The sequence below is a fragment of the Nycticebus coucang genome, chromosome 8, assembly GCF_027406575.1.
Source record: "Nycticebus coucang isolate mNycCou1 chromosome 8, mNycCou1.pri, whole genome shotgun sequence".
Classification (NCBI taxonomy): Eukaryota; Metazoa; Chordata; class Mammalia; order Primates; family Lorisidae; genus Nycticebus; species Nycticebus coucang.
The window spans coordinates 76,694,279-76,721,451 of record NC_069787.1 but is presented as its reverse complement, the minus strand read 5'-3'; the positions used below and the strand labels follow the sequence as shown (position 1 = coordinate 76,721,451).

At 40.4% G+C, this 27,173-nt stretch overlaps 1 protein-coding gene and 1 non-coding gene across 2 annotated transcripts; one reads left to right on the top strand and one right to left on the bottom strand.

Annotated features, from left to right (window-relative positions):
• The first annotated feature begins 1,844 nt into the window (after positions 1-1,844).
• CMTM6 (CKLF like MARVEL transmembrane domain containing 6) lies at positions 1,845-24,806 on the top strand. Its single transcript, XM_053600002.1, has 4 exons — positions 1,845-2,107; positions 14,842-15,018; positions 17,623-17,721; positions 21,837-24,806. Exons 1-4 carry the CDS (start codon positions 1,970-1,972, stop codon positions 21,972-21,974), a joined length of 552 nt encoding a protein of 183 aa, XP_053455977.1. The 5' UTR covers positions 1,845-1,969; the 3' UTR covers positions 21,975-24,806.
• Positions 5,706-5,809, bottom strand: LOC128593072 (small nucleolar RNA U13). The gene has a single exon (XR_008382248.1). It is a non-coding gene; the product is annotated as a small nucleolar RNA U13 (small nucleolar RNA).
• Positions 24,807-27,173: the final 2,367 nt, after the last annotated feature.

The following is a 27,173-nucleotide window of genomic DNA, read 5'->3' as shown; positions in this document are numbered from 1 at the left end:
ATAATTCATTTTGAAAATGTTTAAAAATACAGAAATAATTAAATTATTATTTAATTTAATTATTTAATAATTAAATAATTTAATATTAATATTAAATTAATATTAAAATAATTGTCTAGTGGACACCTGTATATTTCACCTAGATTCTACTCACAAGTCTATCTTTTCATTTTTCTCTCTAGTCATCAAACCATTTTCTTTTTTGGAGGGGAGGGTGAATTTCAAAGGAAATATCACTAGTGTCCAATTTAGAACTATAGTGACTTGAAGAATAACAAGGAAGTGAATCCTTGTAGCCCTGGTGAAAATACAGTGAACTTCTTTTATTAGACAGAATTTGGTGGTTGCTTGGCCTTGGGAAGACATTTAGAATTCATTTAATCAAAGTCAGAAAGATAGTTGGCTAGCTGAAGACAGCCCCAGCGGAGTAGTATCTACTTGTGTCTATTAATTTGAATGAAAGTTTTGTTTTGTTATTGGAAGAAGAAAGGGAGGTTTAGGGCCATGGAGAAGAGATGATAAATGTAACAGCAGTAATCTCTCCCCTGTTCCACGTTTTTATTTTTTGTTTGTTTGTTTTGTTTAGTTTTTTTGAGACAGAATCTCACCTCGCTGTTGCTCAGGCAGGTCTTAAACTCTTGAGCTCAAGTGATCCACTAGCTTCAGCCTCCCAAAGTGCTAGGATTACATGTGTGAGCCACCGTGCCTGGCTTGTTCCATGAGTTTTGAGACCTTAATGGAGAAATGAGGCTGAAGTTTGCTGGATAGTGGTTAGTTAGCAGCAAATTTGTGAGTCAACCTGGCTAGTTGACCTTGGATATGATACTCTACCTCTTGGCCTCAGTTTTCTCATCTGCAAAATGAAGGCAATGATAGTACCTACTTTACATTGTTGTAGAGAAAATATGTGTGAATCCTGGCACGTAACTCAATCAACTTTAGTAAATATAATTACATTCCTTGATGAGATTTTCCAGGTTCACACAAAATTAACTATGCAAACATAGAAGCTGGCAAACAAAAAAGAGGCAAATAAACGAATGATTTTGACTACTGAGCCTAAAAGGAATTCTGAGAGAGGCGGGAGGGAGCAATCCTGAAAAGTCCTTCCATATAATTCATGTGTAAAACGAAATCCAAATTCTTTCTTTGGTCTGCCAAGCCTCTGTATATCATCTGGCCTTTGCCTACATGTCCCCCAACTTCACCTCCTCTCCTCTTTCCTTCCTTAGTCCTAGCAACACCAGTCATGCGCTCCTCGGGACATTTGCCCTCTGCATAAAACTCTCTCCCCAGGTTTTACAAGACTGGCTTCTTCTCAGACTTTGGGTTCCCTTCAACTGAAATACGAGGGTTCTCAGAGATGCCTTTCCTAACTACCCCTTTCAGTTAGTGGCCTGTTCGCACCCAACTCTCCATCACATCACTTATTTTCATGTCACTTATCATTATCTGAAATTATTAATGTCTGTCTTTCTACTAGAAGGCAGCACTGACAAAGCAGGTGCCTTGTGTCTTCCGCTGCTGGCACTAGTCTGTAATCCCAGAACCTAGAACAGGGTTGTTGAACACTATAAGTTCTCAAAAAATATTAACTGAATGAGTATCTGGAAGATGGAAGATTGAGAGAGATAAGAAATAAATCAAAGGCCCGCTGAACCCAAGTTATGGGTAAAAGCCAGAATCCCAACGGCTAATACAGTTTGGCAAGGGGTTAAGGTCTAGGCGGGCAAAGGAGTGGGGGTGGGGGTAGGAGGACGGGAGGTGGGGCTGGGCGGAGCGGGAGAGGAGGCGGGGAGGGGCGGGGCAGGATGAGGTGAGGCGGGGCGAGGGCGGAGCCGGCCGGAAGCAGGGGAGGAGGCCCAGGAAGTGACGGCCCTTTCTGGGCTTCGGGGACTTCTGGAGTCCGCGAAGTCTGCGAAGTCAGCTACGTTTCTGCTGCGGCCGCCGCGTTCCCAGGCCTTGGGCGATGGAGAACGGAGCGGTGTACAGCCCCACCACGGAGGAGGACCCGGGCCCCGTCAGAGGCCCCCGGAGCGCCCTCGCTGCCTACTTCTTCCCGGGCCGGCTCGTTTGGTACCGGCGCGTTCTCAAAGGCTCGCAGCTGGTGAGTGCGCGGCCGGGGAGGGCGAGCCCGAGCCTGGGAGCCGGTTCTAGCCCTGGAGCCAGGGGCCTGCGGGCTTGGGAGGCTGCCGAGGGGTTTCTTGACCTGGTGTTTCAGTGAGCGGCGGTTTCCCCACTCCCAGTTCCCTTCCTCTCCGCCCAGGGAAGGGGGCGTTACCCTCCCCCTTTCCGCCTCTGGTCTCCAGCTCTCTCCCCACCCGAGTTCCCGAAGACGACGGGGCCGCAGGGCAAGTAAGGCGCGTCCAAGTAATGCGTCGGAGAAGAGGCAGACCCTTAGACTTCTCTCGCTCATCCTGTGTATACCTTCCTTTCATCTCCCAGCTGGAGAAGAGAGTGCCCGTATTTAGACCGAAGTGCTTTCTGTTTATCTTTCTCGGCTCTTGCGGTTTTCCTGGTGCTAGCCCATGGAGCAGTTTAATTTGGACGAAAGCTTCCGATACCAAGCATGGCTTTGAGATGTGTGTGTATCCAGTAAATTGTCTTTCAAAAGTTTTGTATTGACAGGAAAAGAATTATTTCTGAGTGAGCAATGTGTGCGAGGTAGAAAGTCAGGATGACAGCTCTGTGTGTGTATGTGCAGGTAGCAGAACTAGAGTATGGTAGGCTGCTCTTCCTATTTCATTGAGTTTCGGTTTATTTTAAGCAATTGAAGTGCCATAAACCTTTTAGCGAAAATACCAAAGCATCTTTGAGATTTACATTTTAATTCAATTTCCATTCGTGTTGTGAGCTCCTGTTGAACTGTTTTCAACCACTGATGAGCAGCATTTTCTGCAAGAGGACAGTTTGGGAAAAATCATAATGCTTAGAATGTTTAAAGGTTTTGTTTTATTGATTTTATTTTAGTTTGAGACAGGGTCTCACTCTGTTGCTGGAGCTAGAGTGCAGTGGCATCATCATAGCTTTCTGCAACCTCAGACTCTTGGGCTCAAGGGATCCTCCTGCCCTCAGCCTCCCAAGTGGTGAGACTAGAAGGTGGGTACCACTATGCTCAGCTTATTTGTCTATATTTTGTAGAGATGAGGTCTGTTACGTTGCTCAAGCTAATCTTGAACTCTGGGCCTCAAATGATCCTCCCACCTTGGCCTCCCAAAGTGCTAGGACTATAGGCATGAACCACTATGTCTGACCAATTTTGTTTTATTATTATTATTTTTAGCCATCCTAAGTAAAAAATAGCTCATTGGTTTCCTTGGGAAGAATCTTAATTCTTCTTTTTGTTTTGGAGACAGAGTATCACTCTGTTCTCCAGGCTAGAATGCCATGGTGTCAGCCTAGCTCACAGAAATCTCCAATTCCTGATTTCGAGCAGTTCTCCTGCTTCAGCTTCTGAGTACCTGGGACTCAGGCACCCACTATGAGACCCACTGTTCTAATTTTTCTATTTTTACTAGAGACAGATCTCCCTCTCACTCAAGATGGTCTAGAATTCCTGAGTTCCATTGATCCTCCTGCCTCAGGCTCTTGGAGTGCTAGGAATACAGATATGAGCCACAGCATCTGCCTAAGAACTTAAATTCTTAAAACTCAGATGATCAGAATTTAAATTCTTAGAACTCAGATGACCTACTTTTACTGAATAGAAAAACAGTCACAAAACTGGCACTGGTTTAGAGCCACCAAAGTACTATCTGGGGGTGATTAGAAAATCACTTGGAAGCAAATGATAATGCTACTTATCACCTGTGGAACCAAGAGAGTTTGGCCCTTTCTATTTCTCCAACTTCCCAGTCTAGACACTGGTGCCTTTAATTTTGTTTTCTTTTCTTTTTCTTTCTTTTTTTTTTTTGAGACTGGGTCTTGCTACGTCTCTTAGGCTGGAGTGTGGCCAGTGTGTGATCATAACTCATTGTAACCTCAAACTCCTGGGCTCAAGTTATCCTCCTGCCTCAGCCTCCCAAGTAGCTGGTACCACAGGCTTATACAATCACCTCTGGTTAATTTTTCTATTTTTTGTAGAGATGGGGTTTTGCTCTTGTTCAGGCTGGTCTTAAACTTCTGCCTTCAAGCCATCCTCTCACCTTGGCCTCCCAGTGTGCTGGGATTATAGGGCAAAGCCACCATGTCCAGACCCCACTTTTAAATTTTTACCTGTCATCAAGTGTCTTTTGCCACTGCTTCTTTGTACAGGCTGTTACTTCTACCCAGAAGTGCTTTCTTCTGCTCTTCTTGTCACCTCTCACGTGATTTTTAGATACCAGCTATTTTTCTCTGTAGGAAAGCTAAAATGTTTCTATGTGAACGACTAGAACTCTTTAGAACAGAATATTCATCTGAAGTATTCTTGCCATTCAAAAGACATCATCTGTATTGGTTTGCTACTTGTGAAATCTCATCTTTTTAGTTGCCTTTATTTTTTCTTTTTAATTAAAAGTGGCAAAGGTAAAGTAAAATTTCTCATTACCTTATTGTAGTTTTGTAAACTATAATTCTGTGTCTTTTGACTAGAACGCAAATAGATTCTTTCCTTAGCGCAAGGGAAAAAAATAGGAGAAATTTTGGTGGTAGCATGTTATACTTGGACACAAAAGAAGATGAACTTTCTGGCTCGGCGCCTGTAGCATGGCGGTTACGGTGCCAACCACATACACTGAGGGTGCTGGGTTCAAACTCGGCCAGGGCCAGCTAACCAACAAAAAATAGCTGGGCATTGTAGCGGGTGCCTGGAGTTCCAGCTACTTGGGAGGCTGAGGCAAGAGAATCACTTAAGTCCAAGAGAGGTTGCTGTGAGCTGTGATGCCACAGCACACTACCAAGGGCGACATAGTAAGACTCTGTCTCAAAAAAAAAAGAAGATGATGATGAACTTTCCTTGAAAAGATTGTTGGACTGTTCCTATTTGTTCTCTGTCATTCATAAGAAAAACTTGGGAAAGAATAAAAACGAATGTCTTTTAATGAAATCCATTTATTTATGGGGAGCTTGTTACAAGAATACTTTTTTTAATATGGAGTTAAAAAAAATTTTTATTACTTTTCACTTTGATAATTGCCTTTTTTTTTATGCTTTGTCTGTATTAATGATGTCTTACCTCTTCATAATGACAGTAGATTACCCAGTAGAGTTACCCAGAAAGTCCCAAGGAAGTTACTTATGAAGTCAATAAAAGTTATCCACTCTGGGGCAGCTGGTAGGGTCTTTTCTGCCTTACCTCAAACTCTTACCTTTTGGTTGGTTGTTTTACATTAGATGTTTCATTTTTAAAAACTAAGTAGCATTGGGCAGCGCCTGTGGCTTACTGAGTAGGGCACTGGCCCCATATACTGAGGGTGGCGGGTTCAAACCCAGCCCCGGCCAAACTGCAACAAAAAAATAGCCGAGTGTTGTGGCAGGTGCCCGTAGGCCCAGCTATTCTGGAGACTGAGGGAAGAGAATCGCCTAAGCCCAAGAGTTGGATGTTGCTGTGAGCTATAATGCCACGGCACTCTACCAAGGGCAATATAGTGAGACTCTATCTCAAAAAACAAAACAAAACTAAGTAGCATTGCAGAGCTCCAATAAGGAAACAGCTGTAATGCAGGTATTTTATCAACGGAACTGCAAAAAAAAAAAAAAAGAGTTTGAAAAAAAAGTTTTTGCCACCTCAGATAGGAAATGTGCTGATGTCATAACAAGGTTTGAGGGAGGCACATCTCACACAGGCATCTGGAAGCCCAGTCACCATGCTTATAAACTACAGAAAAATCCCCTGTGAAATTTTATTCAATATATTGCACATTTATATTTTGAGGTACATTATTCTGGACCCACCAACCTTAGAAGATTTTCAAAGATCCCAAAAGAGAAAGGAAGACTTTTCTAAAACTTAAAAACCAAATATGATGTACGTGCTTAGGAATTTTTTTTTTTTTTTGAGACAGAGTCTCACTCATGGTGGCCTACGTCACAGCAACCTCAAACTCAAGGGTTCAAGCAAATTCTCCTGCCTCAGCTTTCCAAGTAGCTGTGACTCCAGGTGCCTACTATAATACCTGGCTAATTTTTCTAGTTTTAGTAAAGATAGGGTCTTGCTCTTGCTCAGTCTGGTGTCAAACTCCTGTGCTCAAGTGATCCTCCCACCTCAGCCCTCCGAAGTGCTGGGATTACAACGTGTGAGCCATTGCACCTGGCCTAGGAAGTTTTTTTTTTTTTTCTCCTTTTTTTTTTTTCTTTATTAAATCATAGCTGTGTACATCAATATGATCATGGGGCACCATACACTTGGTTCATAGACCATTTGACACATTTTCATCACATTAGTTGACAGAGTCCTAGGAGGTTGAACTGGATTACCTCTGAGGTTCTTTTCACTCTTAAGACTTTTTTCACGTCTCTTGGGTTCCATGGAGTTTGCTGTTACAGAATAGAACACAGATGGGGTAGAGAGTGGAGCCTGCACACACACAAGGGGAGTTGTAGCTTTATCTGCCATTCAGCTAGGACCTGCATTTTGTCAAAACCTAAGCATCCCCTAACTACCACTCACCCTTCTAGAGCTGAAGAAAAAATACTCAGCTGAGAATTCAGTTGAAAATGTAAGGAGTTATTGGAGTCCTAAATTTATGCATTCAGTTTTCATTTATTCTATCCTTAGATCTGACCTTATCCTCGTATGTATATATATCTTTTTGAGGGAGTTTTTGTTTTAAAAGGAGAATTGACATTTGGTGACCTAATTGCTTGCTAATAAGCTGGTGCAATGACCTAAATACGTGCAATTTTCTTTCTGCAACAAGCTCCCCATTGTCTGTGGTATCAGTTGAATGTCCTTGTGGCTGCACAGCACTGGGATGATAGTCACTCTTCAGGCAAGCAGTTTTAGGATTCACCGGTGATTTTCAGTGTATTACGTTATAAATAATGTTATTCTATAAGTACCAAGGAACAAATCACTTAGAAGCAATTTCTTATGTTGATGTTCTTTTCATTGTTTCAATGTGAAAATTGTTATGTACTAAATTGAAATGTCATATCTTTTCCTTAAATATCCGTAATGTCAGCAAATTATATCTTTGAACCTTTGTAAGAAGAGTAGACATCTACCTAAGGCAGGGAGACCTAGATTATTTCTTCAGACTGATACATTTTTCAGTTTGACCTTATTGTAAGGTTTTTAATAGCGAGTTCATTCATAAATTCATATAATTACATAGGTGGAACATTATAATTAATGGCAAACATTAAAAATTTCTTTTTATAAAAAAAGAAAATAGTAGTCTGTTTAAATAGTAGTCTGTTACAGATAAATGATGGAGAATTAGTATTGAATATAATGACTGTTAATATTAAGAAAGAGTTGAATTTTCAGAAAAGACAGTGAAACTGAAACAGAGAAAGGTACAGGGTAGTCATCATCTGAATGTTTAAATCACCAGAGCTGTGAGACCATCTTTTAGTCACTAAGACTTCACAAATGTACTGACACTAGGTAGTCGCACATTAAAAAGCAATTTGCTTTTTACAAAACTCTTTGTAACTTCAGAAACCTAATCTTACGGGGAAAACCTGTACAGACATTTGTAGTTGTAAAATGAACTTAATAGATGGTGTTTCATGGTAGGGGAACAAGTACAGAATGGGAGTCAGGAGACCTGAGTTCTTGTCTGTGCTTGGCTAATTTGGGGCTTAACCTGCCAGAAGCTTCATTTCTATAAACATGGGAGTGGGAGACTGCTTTCCAAAGACCCTCCTAACTCTGAATGTTTGACAGTTTCCTTAATTATATTTAGGTAAAATTTTATGTCTCAGAAGGAGCTACATTTAGTGTATAGTTGTTAGGTACTTAGCTTAATATTCAGTATTTGTATTTATTGTAATGATGTCATGCTATTGAGAACAAACTGTTTACCAAAAATAATAATTGTGCCTTTTTACTTAAAGGTTACATTTACCATTAATGTCCTACCTAATTCAGTGATATTTTCTCTCTTCCTGTTCTTTTTTTTTTTTTTTTTTTTCCTGGAGACAGTCTCACTTTATGGCCCTCGGTGGAGTGCCATGGCATCACACAGCTCACAGCAACCTCCAACTCCTGGGCCTAAGCGATTCTCTTGCCTCAGCCTCCCGAGTAGCTGGGACTACAGGTGCCCGCCACAACGCCCAGCTATTTTTTGGTTGCAGTTCAGCCGGGGCCGGGCTTGAACCCACCACCCTGGGCATATGGGGCCAGCGCCTTACCGACTGAGCCACAGGCGCCGCCCATCTCTTCCTACTCTTGACTACTTCAGTATTTAATGTTGATGATTACTTCTTGAAATTCTTGCTTCCCTTACTTTCACCCTTTTTTTTTTTTTTTTTTTTTGAGACAGAGCCTCAAGCTGTCGCCCTGGTTAGAGTGCTTTGGCATCACAGCTCACAGCAACCTCCAACTCTTGGGCTCAAGCGATTCTGATGCCTCCACCTCCCAAGTAGCTGGGATTACAGGCACCCGCCACAACGCCCGGCTATTCTTTTTGGTTGCGGCCGTCATTGTTTTTTTGGCGGCCCGGACTGGATTTGAACCCGCCAGCTCAGGTGTATGTGGCTGGTACCTTAGCCGCTTGAGCCACAGACACCGAGCCAACTTTCACACTTTTTTCTTCTTTTTATTTTTTATTTGTTGGAGACAGTCTCATTTTGTTGCCCCAGTCGAGACTGATGTATCAGTCTTGCTCACAGCAAGCTCAGACTCCTGGGGTCAAGCGATCCTCTTGCCTCATCCTCCTAAGTAGCTGGGACTATAGGCACCTCCACAATGCCAGGCTAATTTTTCTGTTTTTAGTAGAGACGAGCTCTCACTCTTGCCTAAGCTGGTCTTGACCTCCTGAGGTCGCCTCTTAGAGAGCTGGGATTACAAGTGGGAACCACCGTGCCCAGCCACCTTTTTCTTTTTTTAATTCAAAAAAAGTATGCTTACCCCCCAAATCAACCGAAAACATGATGAAAATAAAATAAGCCATTTCTTCACCCCTTACACTCCCACCTTCTGAGGCATCACTGCTTTATTAACAGTTTGGAGTATGTTTACTTGCTTTTAAAGGAGTGTTTTGAGTGTTGTTGTTTTTTTTTTTAACACTTCCTATGATTTGTCCTGTGCTAGCTGGTCTTTTCTCTCCTACTGTTGGATGTGGAATTCTTTAGGCCCCAACCAATCCTCTGTCTCCCCATCTTCTAACCTAAACCAGGCAGGTGCTCCCTGCTGCCTTCATCTAGAAGTCCGTATTCCCTTGGATGATCAGTATATAAACACAGCCAGCTCCTAAACCATTCTTTTCATCATCCCCATCCAGCTGGGTCAGTTGCCTTATAATTTTGGGGGCTTGCTGTGCAAGTTCTTTCCTTTAGGAATCTGTTCTCTTTAATCCTCTACCTGGAATAACCTCTGCCTCTCCAGATTGTGTGTCTTGACCCTGGTTTGACTCCTGTTTTTCCATTCATCCTCTGCACATTTTCCTGAGATTTTCTGAATTTATGTATAAGGAATACATAATTATGTGGTATAAAATGTATTTTTTTCTTGTTTACTGTACATTCTTGTTACTCCTTCATTACTTGTTCCTGTATGTATTATAGTGTTGGATATATCATATTCAGATCCACTTTGTATGAGGGATTGTAATGCTGTGGGAGATTATAAAGGATGTTCAGTCGTCTCAGAGATGAGGAAGCAGGAAAGAATTTCCTACTGAATACAGCTGGTGGTAATGACTTCTTGGCATTTAACTGGGTGTAGGAACTAGTAATGTTCAAGTTTAACATTGTATTCCTTCATTCTCTTAGGATGTCCAGGCTGCCTCTTGATATTTCTCTGAGTCTGAAGGACAGTAAGGACTCCTGTTAGAACAGGACTTTAATGACTTGAGACTGACTGCTTCTGGATAAGCTAGATCCTGTCCCTTTCTTACTAGCCTAGATAAGCAGTCCGTATTTATGCTGCAGATAAGATTTTATTGTCATGTTGTCTTCACAGATGAGTGTTCCTGATAATCTAATTATTGTAATAAGAGTGATTCAGGGGGAGACACACACCTGTAAATCCTAGCACTTTGGGAGGCTGAGGTGGGAGGATTGCTTGAACTCAGGAGTTCTAGCACAGCCTGAGCAAGAGTGAGACTCCCCTCTCTACAAAAAAACAGAAAAAAATTTAGCTAGACATAGTGTAAATCATTGATAGTTCCCCGCAGCCCTCCACCTGCAACTCAGTAAGAGTATGATTCGAGAGCAAATATTCTCAAACCCCAATCAGAGTTTTAGGTTGGCATCTTAACTCACAGTTAATTGAGTTATTTACCTGAGGCATATTTTGCAAATTTCTCATAAATAAAAACTCTTAAAATGTGGAGAAGATTTAACATAGAGGCAAGAATAACCCAGGTGGGATATTGGACATTTAGTATTTTATTATACTTAATTATGTAAAAACTCATTCTATAATTACAATTATAGGAGATTAAGGGAAGTACCTTTACACAGTGACCTTTGGGAATTTGTTGTCTTGTTGTCACATTTTATCCTATGGTATAATGATTGGGATTCTGTCACCTAACATCTGTCTGAGGGAAGTTATTTGGGATTTGCTTGGGCTATTTCATGTTCACTTATAGGAAATCAAAGGGATGGGATCTGTTTTCATCCTTATATAAATTCTTTTAAGTAGGGACATATATATGAATTTTTTTATTGACAGTAGGAGGAGGGGGAATTGCTTAGAAGCTTTGTATATCAATTTAGGTTTGACTACTTTCCTTTTAAATTACTTTTTTTATTTTGAAATAATTATAGATTCATAGGAACTGCAAAAAAAAAAAAAATTGTAAGGGAGGTCCCATGCTTTCATGTGTGTGTGTGGTTCTGTGCAGTTTTATGACAGCTTCCTGTAATCATCCCTACAATCAAGATACTGAGCTGTCCCATTGTCACAGGGCTCCCTTGTGCTACCCTTTTACAGCCACAACTCCCCCTGCCCCCAGCCACCACTAATTTGTTCTCCCTTGCTGTAATTGTTACTCAGAGAATGTTGCATAATTGGAATCATCCGGTGTGTGTGATTTCGAGATTGGGATTTTTATTTTACTTTGCATAATTCTCTGGAGATTTATCTAGGTCATTTTGTGTGTCAAGTTTGTTTCCTTTTATTGCTAATATTCTATGGTATGGTTGTACCATAGTTTAACCATTGATGGACATCTGGGTTGTTTCTGGTTTGGGGCCATCATGAATAAAATTGTTATAAACATTCATATACTAGTTTTGACACAAACATAGTTTTCATTTTTCTGGGATAAATGTGCGAGCGCCGTTGCTGGGTCATGTGATACATGCTTGTTTAATTTTTTAAGACATTGCTAAACAGCCAAAGTGCCTGTACCATTGATTTCTTTTTAATGAAAATGTTTTGTTAATTTTGGACAGTCTTGTTGCTGTCTGGCCTAAAGACATTTAGCCATTGACTTGGGTCATTAGTCATTTTGACGGTTTTGGCACTCACAAGGAAATTCCCTCAGCTTCCACAAAACCACACAAACTCTGAGTGAACCACTCTCTTCAGTCTCTTCTCACATTTCTTTCTCTCTCTCTTTTTTTTGAGACAGAGCCTAAAGCTGTCACCCTGGGTAGAGTGCTGTGGCATCATGGCTCACAGCAACCTCCAACTCCTGGGCTCAAGTGAGTCTCCTGCCTCCGCCTCCCAAGAAGTTGGGATTACAGGCGTCCACCACAACGCCTGGCTATTTTTTGGTTGCAGCCGTCATTGTTGTTTGGTGGCCCGGGCTGGATTCGAACCCACCAGCTCAGGTGTGTGTGGCTGGCGCCTTAGCCGCTTGAGCCACATGCGCCGAGCCCTCTTCTCCCATTTCTGTCTAGTCTGTAGTCCTTCATTCTACCCACTGAGCTATCAAAGGTGCACATCTTTCCTGCTGTTTCTAGAGAAGAGTTAGCGCCAAACCTGAGCCCTGAATCTACATGTAGAGTCTTTTTTTCTCATTAGTCTCTACCTGAGCATTTAAACATGCTCAGTTCTTCCCCATCTTGAAATTCCTTTTCCTTTGATATCCACTACTACCCTATCTGGCCAGCTTTCCCAGCCACACTTGATTGTGCTATCTCTGGTCTTCTGCCTGTCCTTCTTCCCCTCATAATCTAGCTGCTGCTGCTTTTTTTTTTTTTTTTTTGAGACAGAGTGTTGTCACTCTCTGTAGAGTGTGGTGGCATCATAGGTCACAGCAATCACCAACTCTTGGGTTCAAGTGATTCTCTTGCCTCAGTCTCCTGAGTAGCTGGGACTACGGGTACCCACCACAAGGCCTGGCTATTTTTTAGAGGTAGGGTCTCTCTCTTGCTCAGGCTGGTCTTGAACTCCTGAGCTTAGGCGATCCACCTGCCTCAGCCTCCCAGAGTGCTCTGATTACAGGTGGGAGCCTCCGCACCAGGCCCTGTAATCTAGCCTTTTTACCTGAGTGTGCTGGAATTTTCTTGCCTATGTCACCAGTAACCTTCTCATAGCTCAGTCTAATGTAGGTGTTTCAGTGCTGTTCTTACTGGACCACTGGTAGCATTTACCGCTCCTGATCATTCACTTTTTGTAGAAATACTGTTTTTTTTTTTCTGCTCCCCCTTGGATTGCTGCTCCTAGATGTTCTTTGCTGGTGTCTGCCCTGCTGCATATCCCTTAAATCTTGGGATTCCTGAGTTCTGCACAAGGCTAACTTTCCTCATTCTGTGTGATTTCATCCTTTTACTTAACTGCCTCCCACATCTTTCTTTATTTGCGCCTCAGACTGCACCCCTGAGCTCCAGACCCATATATTCATTGGCCTTCTAGTTACATCTCCATCTGACTCTTTCACTGAGCCCCTCAATTACAGCACATTTAAAATGGAATTTATTCTCTCCCCAGCACCTTTGCCTGTTAAAAAGAAAAAGAAAATAATTCCGATTCTCCTTCACCAGGACCAGTATGGTAATACCATATATAGAATAGTGGGAGTGCTTTTAAATCCCATCTGCATTTAGTTGAATTACCTTGTTAAGCAGCGTTAACATTCTCCTTTCACCATAACTAAAGCATCCTGAGCCCACAGCTGACATCCACAGCCTGCATGGCCAGTAGGCGCCTCTTTAGCTCTCTTATCATAAATTGAGTGGTATTGTTCCCATACTGGTTTATGCTAACTATAATTTGGTGGTCAAACATTTAATTAAATATTACACACACTAAAATTGAATGTGAAAGGAATTGTTTTTATGAAAACTAAATTGAGTGCTTTGGAAAGACTGAAAGATAAGTTGCTAAAATATTTATATGCTGTAGAATTAAATAAGAGACATTTAATAAGAGAAATTTGCAACTATAAAAGGCTAGTAAAACTAGACTGATCCTAGGAAGGTGATGCACTCTGTTTCTCAAGTGTCTAAGATCTTTTTGCACTTGAAATCACATCAGTCTGGAAGTGGTAGAAGATGATGTTGAAAATTGTTAAGGAGAAAACGTGATGTGGAATTCCAATCAGTAGACCCATGCTCAAAGAAAAGACCCATTTCAAAAGATTGGTGAATAAATGTGCCTTTTTGTTTTATGTTAAAATAAAGTGTTTAAGGTTCAGGTGTATTATCTCATGGGCAAATACGTATTACTTCGTGTTGCACTTTATTTGTACTCACTGCATCTCTCCGTGATTAGCTCCTCTTCTTCATTACTACTACCCTGGTCACTGTCTTTTCCTAGATGATTTGCGACATTAGCTTCCCAGCTGGATGACTGCTCTGAATTTTGCATGATTCTTTTTCCTTCTCCGTGTTGTAACCAGCAGGAACTATTAAAAGCATAAACATGATCATGTCATTCCTTTACTTTACAGCTCTTAAAACCCAGATTCCTTAAACTAGTTAAAGAGGACATTTAGATCTGGCCTCAGTTTACTTCTACTCTCACATAATTTTTATGCTGCCATTCCTTTCCCTCAAACTCTACATTGCAGCCATGTTGATTTGACTCTTTCACGGTTAGTTGGGGTGCTGGGGGAGGGGTGCGAACATGTTTGTGTGTGTTGGGGTGAAGGAGTGCCTTCCTATCTCACTTCTGGGCCTTTCTGTATAGTGCTGCTCTGCCAGAACCTCTCCCCCCTATCTTTCACCTCCACAAACTGACCCTGCTGTCCTTCAGGTCCTCACTTTCCTTCGGGAAGCCTTTCCTGTAGGTGTGTGTTCCCCGGTTGAAGACCTCTCTTGTGTGCTTTTATAACAACACCCTGCGTTTCCTCTGTTCTGGCATTTAGCACACAATAGTTTATTATTTGTTTACCTGTATTTCCTTCCAGGTTGCTAGAGCGTAAGTTCTGTGTAGACAGGGTCTATTAATTAATCTTGTTTGCCATAGGCTCCATATTATTAACTGTGGAGGGGCCTAACTGGGCCCAACACCCCCTTCTGAAATAAAGAACATAAAGGAACTAGTTGGGCCCACCCCTGGAGAAATTTGTGCCAAAGGACCCTAACCCACCAAAACCCTGGGGCAAGCTATGAAATTTGCCCACCCCCTACAGCCCCATATAAAAGGGGTCTCTCATTGCCTCCAGGCACAGACACCATCTTTGCCCTGCCCAGGAGGTCGCCCTCCCTTTTCTATAAACTTGCCCTGAACTTCTCTGCTCCAGTCTCCTCTCTGGGCGCTGTTTCCCTACACATTTCATTAACATTTGAGTAAGCAGATGTTTTTTGAATTCTATAGGTTTCTTTTAAAAACATGTTTCCCTTCTTTTGTAGGTGCTGTCTCTCCTGGCCTTTATCTGTGAAGAAGTTGTATCACAGTGTACTTTGTGTGGAGGACTTTACTTTTTTGAATTTGTAAGCTGCAGTGCCTTTCTTTTGAGTCTCCTCATATCGATTGTGTATTTCACTCCAGTTTATGAGAAAATTGATGCCACCAAAATAAAATCATCGGTAAGCATGAAAAGTAGAATCTCTATGTTAACAGAGTAGCTATTTTGTAATCTTGCATAGTTTTATTGTTCAGAGTAATAATGATGCTTTCAAAACTCAGCACACAAAAAAACACACACAAAAAAAATCCATTGTTCCAATTCTCTGTCTCTCAGCAACTCAGTTGTTCCCCTTCTCATCCCCCACAAACCCCCAGGGAATGATGGGGCAGGTGAGATTGGAATGAGTGACAGATACTGCCAATAATTCACCATTATTGGTGGCTCCGTTTAATTCACATTTGATTTTTTTTTAAAAAGCTAGGATTTTGTTACTTTTGATTTCTCACATTTCAGAGGATCATTCATTGGTTCTACAACTATTAATTGTTTGCCTCTCACGTACTAAGCATTATACTATTCACTGGAAATAAAGAAATGATCTAATACGAGATATTTCTGGAACTTCTAAATAAAATGACAATTCTGCCTATGTTTTGCTTTGATTATGAAAAAATTTGTCTATAAGTAAATTATAGAATTCATTGTTTAGAAATTTTGTTATAATAAAATTGTACTTGAGTGTATAGATGTTTAACTTTCTAAAGACTTAGTCTGCTGATCCTGTGTTTTTATTAAGTATGGTTTGGATTTGTGGAGTGACAGATGCAATAATTGACACACAAACACACACATATATATGTATTTTGTTCTTGTTGCAGTTTTTGGCCGGGGCTGGGTTTGAACCCGCCACCTTCGGCATATGGGGCCAACACCCTACACCTTAAGCCACAGGCACCACCCAATTGACATATTTTTTTAAGTTAAAAAATAAAAAGTTGATGCCAAACAGTTAAAAAATACCTTTGAAAAACAAGTGGAGTCTGAGTATCTGAATTAGATTCATTAAGTATTTGATGAGAACATACACACATTTGGCTGTTTGTGGGACATTTGTTATAAGCCTCGTACTGATGTAAGTACCTTGCAGGGATTAACTCTAATCTTTAGAGTCACCTTGTGATACTGTTACTATCCCCATTTTGCAGATGAAGAGATGGAGGCACAGAGGTTTGAAGTAACTAGTTGAAAGTCACATAATTAGGAAGCGGTGTAGGTGGGAATTAAACTCAGGTACTCTGGCTCTAGAACCGTGTTTAAAGTGTTAAGTGAATGATTGACGGTATAGGAATTCTGTGTTGGATAGTTTTATTGATAATAGGTTTAGTGGAGGTTGTGTTTCAGAAAATTCATAAAGTGTCAGATTGGCTCAGCACTCATAGCACGGTGTTTGCGGTGCCAGCCACATGCACCGAAGTTGGTGGGTTCGAACCTGGCTCAGGCCAGCTAAACAACAATGACAACTGCAACAAAAAGTGGCCGGGCGTTGTGGTGGGCGCCTATAGTCCCAGTTACTTGGGAGGCTGAGGCAAGAGAATCGCTTAAACCCAAGAGTTTGAGGTTGCTATGAGCTGTGACGGCACGGCGCTCTACCAAGGGTGACATAGTGAGACTATGTCTCAGAAAAAAAAGAAAAGAACGTGTCAGATTTAAAATAACATTTTGAAGTGGCTATCATTTTACCAATTTCCCCTCTGAATCAAGTATGTATGTCAGTGACTATTTTCAGTTAGCATGTGAAAGCCTTATGAGGTAATGCCCATAAGAATACTTAGAAACCCATGGAGCATCTCCTGGTTGTAAGCTGTATTGTAATGAGATGCAGAAGCTCTTATGTAGTGGATAAGCTCATCATACAAGCTCATTTTAGATTACCTACTTGGAACACTCAAAATTATTCCAGGAACTTAAGTGTCTAAAAAACACTACTGGCAGGTGGTGCCTGTGGCTCAAAGGAGTGGGGCGCCGGCTCCATATACTGGAGGTGGCAGGTTCAAACCCAGCCCTGGCAAAACTGCAAAAACAAACAAACAAACAAAAAAACTACTGGCATACTTGTATTTAGTTAATGATGGGTGAGTTTTTTGGTTTACTCTTTTCCAAACTGCTTTCAGAGCCTCAAAGTACTCTGAGATGCCATCCCAGCATAGAATACTTTGGAAGGAAAGTAAAACGCTTTTTTTGCTGGAAGTAAGACGGAACTGTAATAAATGTAATTTTAGAGTGCTCCAGAGCAGGCTTCCTCAAACTGCGGCCCGTGGGCCACCTGAAGCGGTGTGAATTGTACATGTTCCCATTTTGTTTTTTACTTCAAAATAAAATACGTGCAGTGTGCATAGGAATTTGTTCATAATTTTTTTTTTTTTTTTAAACTATAGTCCGGCCCTCCAGCGGTCTGAGGGACAGTGAATTGGCCCCCTGTTTAAAAAGTTTGAGGACACCTGCCCTAGAGAAAAAGAGGACACACGCACATTACCTTTTGGAGGGCTGTTTTATTAAGAGATTATTTTGTAATGTACTCTCTCAACATACCCAACCCAAAGTATGGATAGTGTTTCTTTACAGGGTACTTACTAAATGCCATTCTTATTACCAAGTTAGCAGTTGGGGTATGTGAGTTTGGGTTGTGTCAAGGAAAACGTTATTGAAACTTTTAAGAATTAAAATGTTTGTGTCCATGAATCAACCATGCTGTATTCCTTATGTGTTTTATATGTATGCATAGGATTTTTACATTACTCTGGGAACAGGATGTGTATTTTTCCTGGCATCCATCATTTTTGCTTCCACGCATGACAAGACTGATGCTGAATATGCTGCAATCGTAAGTACTTTGTAATTTTAACTTTGCTTATTTTTGTTTATTTAGAAACATGGAATTTGGAAATTACTTGACAAGTTATATGTCCTATTGTATTTTAACTTATTTTTTAGTGTAACTTTGAATATAAGACCTAAAAGCAAATAAATATGATAGGCTTAAAAACCTGGCACCTGTCCAGAATTTGAGTTTTGTTAATAAAAATCCATTTACTCCACATGTGAACGCATTTTGCTAATGGAGGTGGTAAAATTGACTTTATTATCTTACATTTCTCTACTTTTCAGTTCAGCAATAGCACATCTATATGCTGTGTGCTATTCCAGCTATAGAAAATACACAAGAGAGCCTAGAGCAGTTGTATAAGCCTGTACTGGGGAGGCTGACATGGGAAGATCACTTGAGCTTAGCAGTTTGAGGTTGTAGGAGACCAAGATTGCCCCTGTGAATAGCCACTGCATGTCAGCCTAGGCAACATAGCAAGACCCTATCTCTATTAAAAAAGAGAGAGAGGGGGCGGCACCTATGGCTCAGTTGGTAAGGCGCCGGCCCCATATACCAAGGGTGGCGGGTTCAAACCCGGCCCCGGCCGAACTGCAACAAAAAAATAGCCGGGCGTTGTGGCAGGCACCTGTAGTCCCAGCTGCTTGGGAGGCTGAGGCAGGAGAATTGCTTAAGCCCGGGAGTTGGAGGTTGCTGTGAGCTGTGTGATGCCACGGCACTCTACCCAGGGCCATAAAGTGAAACTCTGTCTCTACAAAAAAAAGAAAAGAGAGAGAGAATGCATCGGAGAAATGACTCAAAGTTTGATCCTAGTAAATGAGATAGGTAAATTGTAATGGAATATGTTAAATGAACTGATAGAAGTTGGTCTAGATAGCACTTTCAGTGGGTAGTTCAAGACTTTCCAAGAAGTACTAGAAAGGATCCTTTTTGAGGAAATCAATATTCAGCTTTTTAATCTCCTTACGTAAATCTGGTTTTTTTTTTTTTGTTTGTTTGTTTTTAGGCAGAGTCTCACTTTTTTGCTCTGCTGGAGTGCTGTGATATCATCACAGGTCATAGCAACCTCAAACTCTTGGGCTCAAGTGTTCCTCATGCCTCAGTTTCCCAAGTATTTGGGACTACAGGCACCTACCACAATGCCCAGCTAATTTTTTTCTCCCTCCCTCTCCTCCTTCCCTCCATTTTTGAGAGAGTCTCACTTTATCACCCTCTGTAGAGTGCTGTGCTGTGGTGTCATAGCTCACAGTAATCTCAAACTCTTGGGCTCAAGTGATCCTCTTGCCTCAGCCTCCCAACAAGTTTGGACTACAGGCACCTGCCATAATGCTTGGCTGTTTTTTAGAGACCTTGAACTGAGCTCAGGTGATCCACCAAGGCCTCCCAAAGTGCTAAGATTACAGGTGTGAGCCACTGTGCCCAGTATAATTTTTCTTTTAGTAGAGATGGGTCTTGCTCTTGCTCAGGCTGGTCTCAAACTCCTGAGTTCAAGCAATCCATCTCAGCCTCCCAGAGTGCTAGGATTACAGGGATGAGCCACTATATCAGGCCATAATCTTTCTTAAAACTAGTATGTCTGAGAATTCATCTCTGGTGGAGGAGTCTCACCAGTTTTTCCTTCCTTCCTTTTCACAATCACCATGCAACTCACCCCCCACACACACACATACGTACAAAAATGTATTGGCCTGTCCCACATTTTACTATGATACACTGCCCTGAGTTGGAAAACAAAACGAAATTCTTGAGTACAACAAAGGGACTTCATTGAAAAATAAAGATTTAGTTTCTATCTTAAATCCTCAAGGACAGATTTAAAAAAAAATTCAGAATATCCTATATTTGTAAAGGTAATACTGTGCATTTATAATATTATATAATGCCATTGAGGGCCTGGGACAGACTATAGTGCAACATTAATATTTCTGAAGCAAAACATAGGAGTATTTATAGTAAAAGGGATAAGTTAAGACTGTAAATAGTCTTAATTGATGTCAATTTTGAGTCAAGTGAATCATGAAAACTTTGAGGTTTCTGTAGCTCTTTTGGTTCCACAATTGCAAATCAAGGATCATGGACCTGGAGAGGTATCAGCGTTGTGAACTTGAATGACTAACGACTGGATAACAGTCTTCTTGTAATCAGGCGTTTTCCAATTAATACTTTGTTCTTAACAAAATGAAGTTTTTATTAGTAAAGTTGTCAGCTAATACATCTGCCTATTCAGGTGACTACATTTTCTTAGCACTTGTGTAAAACTGAAACATAGCAGTAAAATCGGTGCTAAAACCTTGATTCATGCTAGCAATTGAATATTGCTAGTGTTTATCCATGGGTACATGAACCAGTTGAAGAGAAAAATCAAAGTTTTAATGAGGCCTTGTGCTTAATTTTAGTTTATACACATATTTTTGTTGCAGAGGTGTATGATAGAGTGGTTGATAGAAGAGGAGTGTAAAATACATTGCTATAAAATTCTGTGGGGGGAATAAAATGAAGTTGAAGAAAATTTAGTTCTAGGGAAAAATATCCCCAGCTATTATCAATAGAAAAAGAGTTTATGTATTTTAACTAGAAAATGTTTTAATTGTTACAGTATTTAGATTTCACTGGATATATTTAACAGTGAGTGGTAATTTAAAAAGTCAGTGTTTATAATATGCTGGAAACTACCCTTTCAAACTATTTAAGTTATGAAAAGTTTTATAGACTTAAAGGAGTGAGGGAGTTCACTTTTTAAAAAAAGGGGAAGTGTGTGAGCAAAAGAGCTGGAAGATCACTTGTCTGGCTTATATGCTCTAGAGGGCCCTATATGAACTGGAGCTCCCTGAGGAGGTGACAGCTTCACAAACAAGGTGATATCTAGCCTGGATTTGAAGTATTCAAGAAAATTGCTAGGAAAAATAAGGGGATAGATGCTATCAAGCCAAAATAAAGACTCTAGAGGGAAGACTTTGGTTTTGGGGGTGTATTGATAATTAAATTTAGGCCAGATGTTTTGGGGACATCCAGGTGAATTAGTGAATTTGGAGCTTAGTTTATTATGGTGAAATGAAGGGGAATGCATACTCTTTGGGGGAAGTGAGAGAGGAAGGGTCAGGAAACTGTAACAGGCTATAACAGAATATTAAAACTCATGGAGGCTGAGTGCCAAGAGTTGGATGAGACTTGAGCTGTCACTTAACATCAGTTTCTCTTCTTTACAAAGCACTTCTTTGGTCCCCATTTCTTTAAAGGTTTTGCTAGTGAAGTTCAAATTTAGAATTCTCAGAATGTTTGATCATGTGTTAGAAGAGTAAACGAGGAAGTGATTTAAGGAAGAGGAAGTATAGGTGGTGGTGTCATAGCACTGTGTCATTACAATGTGACAATTAACTGGAAAAAATGTATTTTAGGGAATTTAGCCCAGTAGTATCTACAAAATGAAATTTCTTTGCATCCATTTTACCTGGGCTGAATATCTACTTGCATATTTTCCTTATCACATCTGTGGGTCAGTCTAACCATTGCTAATAATCCTGTTCTATGTTATTTTGTAGGATTTAATTTTCATCTAATCTTCAATTCATAGATTAGCTTTGCACACATACACATGCACCCATATTTGTATTTTATGAGACTTTGACTAATAGCCATTGTTCTGAAAGGGTTTATTTTGGTAACGTCTTTCCATTTTTTTTGAGACAGAGACTTACTGTGTTGCCCTTGGTAGAGTATCGTGGCATCCCAGCTCACAGCAACCACAAACTCTTGGGCTCAAGTAATCCTCTTGCCTCAGCCTCCCAAGTAGCTGGGACTATAGATGCCTGCCACGATGCCTGGCTGTTTTCTTGTTGCAGTTGTTGTTGTTTATCTGGCCCCAGGCTGGGCTCAAGCCCGTCAGCCTCTGCACATGTGGCTGACGCCGTAACCACTGTGCTGCAAGTGCCAGGCCATGTCTTTCCATTTTTGATGACTTTAAAATACTTTTTTGCCATTAAAGTTGAGAGTAGTTTGTATAAAATTAAAATTGATGAACATCCTGCTTTTATGAAATTCTCTCAAGGACAGTAGGAAATGTGAGATGATGCTCTTAAGAGTCCTCATAGAACCTTTACTCCCCTTTTCTTCCTCAGGTGTTTGGATTTATAGCAAGTGTTATGTTCCTGTTTGACTTTCTTGTTATGTTGTGTGAAAAACGACAGGAGTCCTCGCTGGGAAAACCTGAAAATACCACTACGGCATCACCCCTCACTGAACCACTTAATGCTTAAAGACCCTGGGAAGTGGCTGTTCCGTGAGGTAGCAATTTGTGTCATGATGCCTCAGCTCTGGCGGAAGCTGGTGTAGAATTTGCATTGTTTAAACCACTTCTTTTGGGGAGCAGGAGGAAGAGCAGGAACGCAGTTTTGTCAATACTGTGTCAGTCACCACAGATTGGGCCAGAGAGTTTTAAAAAATTCATTTAAAAAATAACATTAAATAAAACCTAGACCAAATGGAGATTTGGGGGTGAGTGGGAGGTGGAAGACAATTGTTCTTTCAAATCACACTGGTCCACTGATAAACGATTCTGTCATGTTGTTATAGGGCATTCTGTTACTAGGCTTAGCTTCCAAATTACACTTTATAGCTGTATAAACAGCATGATTATATTCATCATTTAAAAATTCTCTTTTAAATTAATTTGCTTAGCTAGTAGTTTGTTTTGATGATTAGATTATACTCTGTTAATGAGACTTTACTGTGTATTTAAGAAACCAATGTTTTAAATGTTGGTCTAGATATTTTTCTTTAATATGTAATCCCTGGCTTTAATGTATCTCACTTAGCCTTAAAATTACATTGCAGTGGTTTAGGATAATTGTTAACTGTGTTGGAGGTCTTTGAATAGCCTAATATAAAATACTGTATATGTATAGCCTAATATAAAATGGAAGATGTTGGTATTTTGTTTTATGTGTATAAAGCAACAGTATCAGCAATCTCATGTTTATACTGCACTTTGGTTGTCAATCCAAGAAAAAGAAAACTGTTATGTAATTCATAAAAAAAAAATGAAGAAACTGCTATTACTACCAAGGACCAAAGATAAGAAAGACTTTTTGCCCCAGATAATGAAAGTAATTATACAGACAGGTTTTGACCACTTACCAAATGTGTGAAGGGATGACTTGGAAAATGGTCCATTCCCTTGTTGACATATGATTATTTTCCCTAAAATGAACACAGCTCTGTGGGTCGTTTCCAGTATTTTCTTTGGAACCAGTCATCCTTTTCTTTGGAACCCAGCCTTTGATTTTTCATCTATTTAAGTTGTTCCCTGTTCTGTCTCCTTGACAGACAGAACTGGAGCCGGGAGCTGCCTCATCATCTGATAGAGGTGGGCCTCTGGTTCTCTTTCTTTTTGTCATTTGTCTTTAGGTGGTCCAGAATCTTGGGCCCTTTTAATTGTGAAGGGTGTACAGTAGGGTCTTTACGGTTCTCTTCCCACATAAGAACTGCACTAGTTTCTCTTTGGAGGAGACTGTCTTAAGAAAATGAATATTCAGAGAACCCTGTGCAGATTAATATTGGGTATAAGGGAGTAGTCAGAACATTCTCAAGAGTTACTTTATAACTACTTCTGATAATCTGGAAGAATTGTCTGTTGCTGGTAGCTGTCTTAGAGCCAGGCAGACAGGGCACTTTCTGCCCAAGTGGTTCACAAGATGAGACCTTTCTTACATTACTCCTAGAGTTTTGATCCGAATCTCTAGTGCTAAGCTGACAAGCCCGTATGTCAGGTCCTTCCGTACTTAGGATGAGGTCTCCTGGGCTAAGTTTTCTATCTGAACCAGTGGAATCATGTTTCCAGTGAGACAGTTTAATGACCCCACTCCTTTTTCAGTTTTTCTTTTGCCATTTATGTGTTGTAAGGGGGTTTTAGTTGCATGAATGTGGCTAATGCGGTTCTCAGGAATTGGTCAGTATGTCCAAACATACCTTCTCTCTATCTCCCTCCCTGACTACCTTACCTATTTATATCAGAGTTTGGATGGTAGTGCTAGTGATGATGTCACTTCTATTTGGAAGATAATGAAACCAATCATGGATGCTGTTTTTATTGGGTGTGTCATCTAAGAGAGAAGAAATAGCGAAAGTCTTGGGTTTAAGAATAAAGACTGATTCAGATAACAGATTCAGATTCAATGTCCTTATGGTAAGGACATTGTAGAATTTCACATCAGACTGGACCATTGCCAGTTTAAGTGCCATCTGAACCCATCTAGAATTCATAGCAAATCACCTGGGCTACCTCAGGGTCACCACCCATGCCTTGGGTGTGGTCAAGATTAAGAGAAATGTTCTCAGCTGCCCTCACATACGTACGTAGTGTGTCAGCATTGAGCTTAAGCTCTGCTTTTTCTGAAATTTCACCTCCATTTGTTTCATTGGTGCACAAGTGGATCTCTTAGTTGGCCACTGTTTCCTTCTTTTTCAGAAAGATACACCATCGGGCGGCGCCTGTGGCTCAAGGAGTAGTAGGGCGCCGGTCCCATATGCCAGAGGTGGCGGGTTCAAACCTAGCCCCGGCCAAAAATCCAAAAAAAAAAAAGAAAGATACACCATCGTATGTTTATTGGTATTTTGGGTCACTCTGGTAACCTGCCTTCACACTGGTTTTTATGAGACCCATGAATTGTTTAGCTAGCCTCTCTCTTATATTATAGAAGGAAATAAGAGTAAAAAGACTATTTTAGTAAATAAGTTCAAGGAAAACTTGGGACCAGAAACCACTATTCTATATAGAAAAGGGCAAACTTGGTAAACTCAAACTTAAGAAATTTTTTATTAACAGCTATGGTAAATTTAATTTGTTACATTTTATATAAATAAATTGTTTAGAATTGTTCTTAATTATAAGGGAAACATATTTAGAGTACAAGAATTTAATAATTACTGTACTTAAATTATGTTCTGTTTGGGGACTGGGAAATGTATTTTTACATTGTTTATTGCCAATCATTTTTCTATTTGTCAAATTAAATCCTGTGGGTGTTTTTTTATCTCTCTTAATATCAGATTTTGTAGCCTTCTTTTTAAATAAATCCATTTAATTAAAATGTTACCTTTTTTTTTTTTATTATAGAAGCATAATGTTTAGATGAAAGCTCTCTCCATCATTGTGGGAGTTGGCTCTACAGCCTAGTTTAGTACCTATATAGAACGCTAGATTGTGGGTCTACCCAGGTGTGACTCTGCCCTTGCTAGAAAAGAAACAAATCCATTTCTTATCCATGAGCTGTCTCACTCATTGGAAAATTAGAATACACATTTAAATAGCATTTTGGGGGAGCCACATACGAGGAGTTATAAAAGAATGTTACAGACTGAGCGCCTTTAAATACTTCCAAAGAACCAAATTTAGACTTTCTATCACATTTCTAAATATGGCAAACAGTGTGAAAAACAAAACAGACATATTCTCTAACAGACTGTTTAATGATTGGGAAAGCATGAACCAAAACTAGAGTGTTTCTTATAAAGCTATAACTATTTGTGTGGTTTGCAAAATTCCTGCCTCCAGTCTGTATGAGAATAACAAGGTCTTTATAGTCATCAAGAGCACACTGGAATTTGTGTACATTCTTCAGGGTTTTGTGTTTTATTTTGATAAAGAGCATTGTATCAGTATGCTGTAGGGAGCAGAACACCTAATTAGATGTGTCTTAAACAGTAAGGAAAACCTACAGTACAAGCAGTCTGTGGAGGGCAGTTCTACCTCTGATAAATTTGTGGCTAAATTATAATTCTGAAAGTACAGAAATGTGTATCATAGAAAATTGGTGTAATAACAGGTGGGAAGTATTATCTCCCCCCCCCCAGCATTTTTACATTTGGCTACTTTTATTTTTAATTTTTGAAATATTTCAAGCACTGGTGACAGCTGTGATAGATACTAACCAGCTTTGATAGGTTATAACATTTTGCCATATTTGCTTTAAGGTCCCTTGTTTAAGAAATAAAATTAAGTTTTACTTTTAAAGTACTACTACTTTTAATCTTATTCTTCCTTTTCCAAAAGTAAACACTATTTTGAATTTGGTAGGTATCCTTCCTGACTGTGTTTTTATTGTCTGTGGTGTATATACAGATGTTTCCATAAACAATGTATAACATGATATTTGCACCGTATGTACTCCTTCCTAGCTTGCTTTTAAAATTAATAGTATTTTGAAACTTACACTTGTATCTGATTCATTCATTGTAAAGGTTATTTGATATTTCATTGTATAAATATGTCACAATTCAAATATTCCTGTTTTAGAGGAAAAATTTTTAAATTAGAAAAATTTTTTAAAAAACTACCCTTTGCACCTCCTGTATCTGTCACCACAAATAAGGATGCATACTAAGTCCCTCCAAAACTCAGTGGCTTAAAATAAAATCTGCTTATTTGGCGTATGAATCTACAGGCCATGGTTTAGGCTGCATGGCTCTTCTGGTCCTGGCAGGACTAGCTTATGTGTCCGGCGTAGGCTTATTGTTGAGTGGAAGCCCAGGCTTCTGCGTCAGCTCCTTGTCAGCTGGAGAAACTGGTCCTCCCCCAGGTCCCTCTCCTGCTCCTCCAGCAGGCCAGCCTGGGCATGTTCTCATGGCAGTGGCGAAGGGGCAAGAGGGACAAGCCCCAGAGAGTAAGTGCTTTTCAGGCCTCTTTTATCCCATTTGCTAGTGTTCCCCCACCCGGAGTCAGAGTGAGGAGACGCTACAGAGTAACTGGGCAAAGGGCATGTGTGCCTCAGTGGGGCACACATTCTTACATCCTGCCCATCGTCAGTACTTCCTCAAGCACGTACCCTAATAATCGAGAGTGGTCAAATTAATGAGCATTCTCTGATTAAAGACTATTGTTAGGTGGGGCTTGTGGCTCAAAGGAGTAGGGCGCGGGCCGCATATGCTGGAGGTGGCGGGTTCAAACCCAGCCTCGGCCAAAAACTGCAAAAAAAAAAAAGACTACTGTTACTCAAGTGTGATTCAATAGGGGAATACTTTCGCACAATGGAAATGTAGAAATTCTCTACTGATACAGAAAGCCATCCAATTTAACATGACTGTGCTTCATAGCACAGATAAAAGATTTACTGGAGGAACAAAAGCAGATTATAAGTGTGCACAGTTTCCTAAGCTTTCTTTATCCTGTAACGTACACTGGACATAAATGGCCCACATGCAGGGTGAGCCCTGCTCCGTGGTGCTCCACAGGTTTATAGGGAAGTTGGAAGGGACAACAGAGTAAGTGAGCAACTTTATAACAGTGGAAGTTGCCTAGTAGAGGCAGTGGCTTTATTAGAAAAGGGGATCCTGTGGGGTGGGGGTGCGGGGGCACCTGTATTGTGGTTAGGGCGCCAGCCTCATGCTCCAGAGCTGGTGGGTTTGATCCTGGGCCTACTAAACAAAAACAAAAACATAAAAAATAGCCGGGCTTTGTG